Source organism: Furipterus horrens, unplaced genomic scaffold, assembly GCF_987537825.1.
Source record: "Furipterus horrens unplaced genomic scaffold, mFurHor1.1.pri manual_scaffold_11, whole genome shotgun sequence".
Lineage (NCBI taxonomy): Eukaryota > Metazoa > Chordata > Mammalia > Chiroptera > Furipteridae > Furipterus > Furipterus horrens.
The window spans coordinates 46,885,678-46,893,544 of record NW_028327181.1 but is presented as its reverse complement, the minus strand read 5'-3'; the positions used below and the strand labels follow the sequence as shown (position 1 = coordinate 46,893,544).

The window sequence follows — 7,867 nt, the reverse complement described above, 5'->3', positions numbered from 1 at the left end:
CAAGCTACGTCCCATTTTCCAGCCCCTCCAGGGTCAAGGCCACCATATCAGGCCGGACCCCTCGGGACTCCCTCCACCTGTAAAGAGTCACCAGGGCCTGTGGCTTTGTTACAATAGGTCTGCATTTCTCCTTTCTCGGTCTCCACTGCCATCTGTCCAGTCCAGACTCTCAGGGCTCAGTCATTGCTTTGGTAAGGCCATTTCCCTGCTCACAGAAATTCACCAGTTCCCCCAACTTCAACCTGGAGTTGAAGGTCCCCGCTTTTCCAGGTACCTCACCCATTGCATCTCCTCCCGTGCACTCTGTCTTATGAATGAGTCCAACAGCTCTACTTACTATTGCTCCAAACGCACCCTCTGTCTTTCCACCTTTGTTTTTGCTCAAACTACCCCAACTACTACATACCCAGGGGCCTTGCTCCTTTCACCAGGTCTCCTTTGAGGCACAGGTCCAAGTCCACCATTTGTGATTCCTGCTCCTTCTGCCCTAGAGAAAATACATTTCTCCTCTCTAGCCCATTCACATTACACGGAGAAGAAAGAGGATAATACAAATACATTTTTATCCAACTCTGTGAAATTGACTTTATTTCTTTATATCCTGCTCTTAGCCCAGAAGCCTAGTAAACAGTAGAAAATGAAGGTCTGGATGCAAACCAAAGGCTTTCCAAGACAGGAGGCTGGTACATTTCAATCAATACAATCCTTTAATACGTGGATATATCAGCACTTGACCTAATGCTGCGCCAGGGCTGTTTCCACCTCTCCCGAGGAGTAACAAAGAACTCCGAGCTGGGCCCCTAACAGAAGCCCACCAGCCGGAGGGTGTTAGGGAAGCTCTTGCGCATTCCCATGCATTTCTCCTGGTCGATGTACAGAGAATTGGCTTTGACAGCCAGGTCATGTTCCAAGGTGGCTTTCATGTGAACCAGGGACTGCAGGGTGTCCTCGGCCTCCCTCAGGCGCTGCTGCAGGGTCTGGATAGTGTCACCCACCTCATGCACCTCGTTAACAAGGCTGTGGAACCGAAGAGACACCAGACACCATTAGGTTAGCAGAGGTCACATTCCCAACAATGGTAATTAGCTGAATTAAAGACGTGCCTCCTCAGGGGCACCAGGCCCACTTGTGTCTATAAGTTGCATGTGGCTATCCAGGAAGCTAAGAAGGAAATAAGGAGCCTCAGTGGCCATACTGAACAACTAGTCCCATCTCTGGCCCCACCCTCTACGCTCTACGCTCCCTGTGAGTAACGGGCAGAAGCAGCAACCCGGCAAGTTGGCCTCAGCAAACTGGATGGCTTTCGGTAAGACCATCTCATTTCTACTTGTAATCCCTAATGTGCAGGGTGCCACATAATGTACAGGATGCCCAGTTCAATTTGAACTTCAGGTACATGTGTAATTTTTTTTTAGTACTTTTTAATTGTGGTGAAATATGCGTGGCAAACAATTTACCATCTTAACCATTTTCAAGTGTGAAGTCCAGCGGCATCACCTGCATTCACATCACACAACCATAACCGCCATCCATTCGCAGAACTCTCTTCATCTTGCAAAATGACGTCCCCATTATACACTAACTCCCCTCCCGAGCCCCTGGCACGAACCTTCCTATTTTCTGACTCTTTGGGTCTGACCACTCTGGGTGCCTCACATAAGTGCAATTGTGCAGTTTTTGTCCCTTTGTGACTGACTTCACTGCATAATGTCCTCAACATTCCTCCACACTGCAATGTGTCAGAATTTCCATGTGTCAGTGTAAGTATTCTTACTTAGCGTAAGTGTTTTTAGTTTAAATACTGCATGCCATATTTGGGATATATGTACTGAAAAGTTATTCATTATTTATTTGAAATTCAAATCCAACTGGCTGTGCTGTGTTTTAATTTGCAAACCCTGGAAAGCCCACCAGGACAGTGCCAGGCCCCGGAGGGCTCTCACAGCATACTGAATTGGCACCAAAGCAGCCATTTTTCTCCTCCAACCCTTCCCACTCTCCTTCCCTCCAGGACAGATCGCAATCTTACTGAAGGAGACGTGCCCGTCAGAGCTGTTGTGGAGGCTGGGGTGGTGACAGGGTGGAGAGGGCAGGAAAGGGAGCGTCATTTTGTAGTCCATATAGATCTGTACTATTTGAATTTATTTCAAAATCAGAATATATGCCCATCTGGTGAAATGGAACAAAAAACTTTTAGGAAAAAAAGTAAGCGAGGTGAAAGTTTGACATAAAAGTAAAAGTTAGGATAATTTCTTCCTGGTGTTACCTTGCAGTGAGTAGCAGCAGATGAGACAATGACGGGGAGCAACATTAATGCCTAAAGGTAATGGATGCCCCAGCCAGGTGATGAAATACTGTGCAAGTGATACTTTAAAAAAACATGTGCTTGCCACGGGGAAAGAAATTCACAATATAATGTTGGTTGAAAGAGTCCGAATATTAAATCCTATATGCAGAGAGATCACAATTTTGCTAATTTGCCTGGTGGCAACTACAACTTGCTAACATTGGTCATCCCTCAATGGCACAAAGAATTGAGGATGGTTTTGATTTTAGTTCATTTTCTGATTTTTCCATCATCAACTGATACTACTCTTAACGGCAAAAAAAATACCAATAAATATTTTTTTAAAAAAGAAACAGAAATTTGAGAAACTTAACTCTCTCCGGTCCTTAGAGAGGCTGCTGAAGTGACTCGGCTGAGCAGCGCAGCAGCTGGGAGGCTCACGTCGCGCTCGGGCAGCACAGCGCTCCAACGCTGAACAGTGTACAGACGCCCTAACACGCCCTGCCACGCCCCCCTTCTGGACACACCCTTCCTGTTGGACACGCAGGTGTGTGGCTGACTCAGGCCTGGGTATGGAGCAGGTGGGCCACCTGTGTGTCCCATCTCAGGCAACGGTAATGCCATGCTCGTGGGTGCTGAACCCAAACCGTCTGATCACCTTGACCCTGCCGTCTTCCTCATAGCGCCATCTCTCAGCCCCAAAGTCCTGATAGTCCTGTCTCCCGAAGAGCCTTACCGTGCGCCGCGTACCCCTCCCCTGTGCCTGCAGGCATGTCCTACAACATGCTTGCTCACCTCTCCCATCCCCTCAGCCCAACACTGACCCCCCCCCCTACCCCCCGCTAATCCATGCCACCCTCCAAGCGCAGAGGAGCAGACACTTCTTCCTCAAGTCGCTCCCTCAATCCTGGGACTAGGGAGCGACCCCAAGTCCTCGGCTCATGTGTCCCAAGAGCACCAGCCCTTCCGCAGCCCTCGGGGTGCGGGCCATGCCCGTTTACTACCCTTTCCCTGCGGGCCATCTGCTCCCGGAAGGCACCAGCAGCGGAGCCGCGCCAGCCTGCCTGAGGCTGACTGCAGCAGCCCTCCCGCAGCCGACAGGGGGGCCCTGTGCTTGTGGGACGAGCGCCAGCTTCAACGGCCCAGGTCATTTACAGGCAGAAGACAGGCAGGGAGCTACCCAGAGGCCCAGGTCCGCAAGGTCCTTCAAGAGCAAGACCCAGACCCTAAGCGATGGAGCCTGTGTTGGAGGTTCAGCTTCCCGGCCTCCTGCAGGCCGCCTGGGAAGGGGAAGGACACTGCGAAGCCCGGCCCCCCGCCTGCCCAGGAGCAACGGGGGGCCCTGAGATCCCCCACGCCGGGGACCTTCCTCCATCTTACCACCTGGACCTGTTTTCTCACTTTCCGTGGGGGAGGGAAGGGGTGCAGATTTAAGCGCCAAGTCCCTTTGGTCTGGGATTGGTAAACACAAAATCTGAGAACTCATATAAAGCATATTTTGTTGTTGTTTTGATCAAGCTGGATTCAAAATGTCTTTTTTGACAATCCCAGGGTATAAGATCACTACAAAAGAAACAGAACTTCAGGGAGGCTGCTGCCCACGGCTGGGAATAGCGTCGATGATGAGGGCTGTCGACAGTCACGCTGGGCCGGCCCCTAGTCTCCCCCCCCCCCCCGCCCCCCGCACCCCGCCACGGCTTCCAAAGGAGACCTGGACCCAAAGGCGGGAAAGGAGCCGGAAGCAATGTGTCTTTACTCCTCGCAGCCAAAAAATAGTCTAGTGGAAGATTTATCTGAGGGAACTCTTGAAAATATACAGATTAAAATATCAATGTTTTCGTTAAAAAGGAATTCAAGATCTGTAGAGCGCAGGCAGCTGACACCCTTGCTTCCCACTGCTCTGTGAACACAGCTGGGAGATACGAGACTTCCCGCAGCGCTCACCGCCAGAAACGCATTTCCCCCCAGTTTTCAAGGCCATGTTTCTCTCTCGGTTTTCTCGTTCTTGGCAGATCCCAGAGAGCGGTTCTGCTGAAACCACTCATTTTGGGGAATTACAGAATTGAAAAACATTTTGCATTCAAAATACAAATAAAGCTCCCATAGTTTTTAAAAAATGTATCAAGATTATTTAAGTAGCGCAGAGCCTGGTCTGGCCTGCCACCAAAGATGCCAAGAATGTTTAGAATTACTTTTGAAAGAACCCATTTAGAAAATTTTAAATGAAAATAAAAGTCTTGAAACGAAAACAGCAATTTTTCTCAGTCCTCACTCCCTTGAGTTCATGGGCTCATTTTTTCTTAATCTAGCCAGCCAAAGGGCTGCTTTCAGAATGATCAGTTGAAGAGGAAAAACACTCCCCTCCCCCAATAATAATCCTAAATTCCACTGTTGTTACTCTGGGACCATATTTTTGGCAACTTATTTTAACAAGAAATCTTAACAGAAACAGAAGTAGGTTTTGTCCTGAAGTCAATGAAGGAGCAGAGGAAACAGACACACTACAAAGTCGACGGGAAGTAAAGGAAAAGCAACTTGTGTTTAGCTGTGAGGGAGAAAAAAGTAAAAGCCATTCAGCTTTTCAGAAGCCTCTGTGAATGCCTCGTTGTTTGACAACTCCAAAATCGTTAGACCACTACTCCCAGCGCCTTTAAAAAGCAGCCCTGTGTTTGGCTAACAGCAGTCTGAGCCCCTCTCTCTACTTGTGAGGACTCTGGAAAAGCTCACAGCGATGCATGAAACTTCAGTTCAGCTTCCTCTGATCCTGTTTGCATAAAGCCACCATTCGTGATCCAACCCTAACTGGCCAAGGCAGTGTGCATCCCAGCCAGGCTCTTTGGAAGCACACAGACCCTTCGGACTGACCATCAGGGGCCCCAGCCTGGCCTCTGGAGTGGAGGGCAGCTTATCCTCAACGACGGGCTCTATGGGAGCAGGGGTTCCGTGGAACTCACCGTGAGAAACACGGAGCTGGCCGAACTCCTGCATGCTATGGCCTAAGACAACAGCTCAGCTGGGGGAAGCTTGCTTCTTAGCACACAATGGCCACCATCCACACTGTGAGTGGGGAGTGTTTTGCAGTAACGACTCTGTGACCCTCAGTTACATCCTCTGTGAGAGAGATGAGGATACAGTACATGCTTTGCTGACTCACCCTGCGTGGGCATCAAGGTCAGATGAGACCAGACACAGGACAGGGGACAGTAAAAACACCACAATGTGCGGCATGGCGAAGATAAGTGAATGGTCAGACACGGGGGACAGCGTTCTGCAGGGAGTGGGCGAGGACTCGGACTGTGGCTCTCCTTACCACCAGGTGCCATGAGCCACTCAAGCCTCTCCTGCCTCAGTTTTCTTATTTGTAAATGAAGAGAAACAATAAGATGGGGTGCTCAGGACAGTGGCCAGCACAGAATGAGCTCTGTAGATGGTGGCAATGGTTATTATTACTTCCACTGCCATATTTATTATTTTCACCATTATTGTCCCCATGAAGATCACCCTTTCTTCTCCCTCCAGCAAATCCACACTTGCTTCTTCGGTGGAGTGCAAGCTCATTTTACCCCTCGGATAAAGCCTGAGTGCCCAGGGAATTCTACTGCGGGGCCAGATAGCATCTCTCCCCAGAAACAAGCCTGGTTTCCAGCACTGCCCCTCTGTTCCTGCTGTTGCTTTGCCTCTGCGAAGAAGCATCTGTGACCTAGGAATGGCAGTGATGAAATCCAGAAGGAAAAGGCAGAAGCAGGTATTGGGAAATGAGAAATGAAGCCATAATTGGGGGGTGGGGGGGCTTGGCCAATTACTTACAAGTCCATTCTAAAAGGAATCTTCAAAGTTAAAGTAATAATAAAATACATGTCGTGCTGAGTAGAAAGAGCGGGTGCCAGACCCCTGCCACGTGTATGTGGGAGATGTGCCTGATGAAGACCAGCTGTTTTCAATTTCTGCTGAGACCAGAACAAACTGAAATGACCCTAAAAGACCATTGGGGGTGTTAGGGGACCGTGAGGATGGTCTTAATGACAAGACAAATACATTAACTGCCAAGAGGCCAATGGGAGCAACGGGTGAGAGCGGACGGACAGGGGTCAGTGGAACTGTAACACAAGTCTGCTTTCTGACAAGTCTCTGGCCCTGAGAAATACACAGCAGGCCAACACACTGCCGCGTATATGAAAGGTGTTCCGGAATCGCCAGAAGGGTGGAGGAACCCAAAATCCACCTTGGCCTCCCTGAATAAGCCTAATGTTGATCACTTTTTTGTGTGTAATGTTGATGTCATTTCCTTTTTTAAAAATTATGGTAAACTATACATAACAAAAATCATCATCTCAATTATTTTTAAGTGTGTAGTTGAGTGGCATCAGGTACATTCACAATGTTGTATAGCCACCACCATCATGCATGTCAAGAACTGTTTATCATCGCACACCAAAACTCCACGTCCATTAGACACTAGCTCCCCATTATTAATGCTTTTAAAGAAGGCCCCTGCACTGAGCATTACTGTGCTCTCGCTTATGACCGGTGTGTTGGTAGAAAGCGCCTTCCTGCGGAACAGGGAGCCAGGCAGGCTGGTGGACTGTCCCCTTCTACCCAGGGGGACCCCTCTCCTCACCATAACTGGGCCATGTCCCTGCAGAGCTCTAGGTTCGGTCTCCTCGTCCGCTCATCCAGCCTGGTCTGAGCCACCTTCAGGAAGGCAGACTTGTCCTTGATGGCCTTCTTGATGGATTCTATGGTCATTTCAGTCTGGAAAATCTCCTGCAGTGTCTGTACCAAGAGAAGCAGATGCCTGAGGCTTTGGTGCTCTGCCTGCTTCCTTCCTCCTGCCTTCTCGGGCAGGGCGGGGAGGTGGACTCACTGAGTGTGCACACCTTCTCCTTCACTGCCCACCCCACCCTACCCCACTTGCACCCCCAGGGAGCCTGCAGGCTGCTGCTGAAGCTCCCTCACTGCCCTGCAGAGCTGACTGCATGCACCTTCCCAACTCTCAGTTTGGGGGGGTCGGGGGGTTACATGACAGATTGGCAAATTGTACATACACATCAGAGCTTTTTTATCCAGATCACCTGTTGTTAAATATTTCCCAGCATGAGCCCCTCCCTCTATGCTCTGAAAACCATTCCTTCTCCTCCGACCTTGACCTCTGCACTCCCATTTCTCCACTACCCCCCATTACTCCCCCTCCCCCTGCTCCTTTCTTTTGGCCTGGAGACACACCCAAGTTTCACCCAATTCCTTTAAAACTTGACGTCTTTACCACCACTCTTACCCAGTCCCATTCGGGTGCTTCCGGTTGGTGCTCTCTCCCCACGTTCACTGCCAAGTGTGCTCAGCAATGGCCTTGCTCGCTCCCTGCACCTTGCGCTCACCTGACCTCGCCGTGGCCTCTATATTAGATCTCTGGCCAAGCTGTCCTCCTGAGACTGTGCTCTCAAAGCCGGTGATGAGTCCACTCTGGTGTCACACCTCCCTGCATCCCTCACTTTGCTGAAATTTCTCTAGCCAACTGCTATCCTAATTACTTGCCTTTCTAATTACTGCTCACTTCCAGTGCAACGTATGGTCCCCAGATGA

The 7,867-nt window shown here is 49.8% G+C and overlaps 1 protein-coding gene across 1 annotated transcript in view; it reads right to left on the bottom strand.

The window, feature by feature from the left end:
* Nucleotides 1-607: 607 nt before the first annotated feature.
* Nucleotides 608-7,867, bottom strand: part of TEKT3 (tektin 3) — a 32,506-nt gene continuing 25,246 nt past the window's right edge. Inside the window, exons 7-8 of the mRNA XM_090291503.1 lie at nt 6,906-7,060; nt 608-1,017 (exon numbers count right to left, since the gene is read on the bottom strand). Coding sequence (XP_090147629.1) covers nt 801-1,017; nt 6,906-7,060 — 372 coding nt within the window. The 3' untranslated portion in view covers nt 608-800. The remainder of the gene's footprint in view (nt 1,018-6,905; nt 7,061-7,867) is intronic.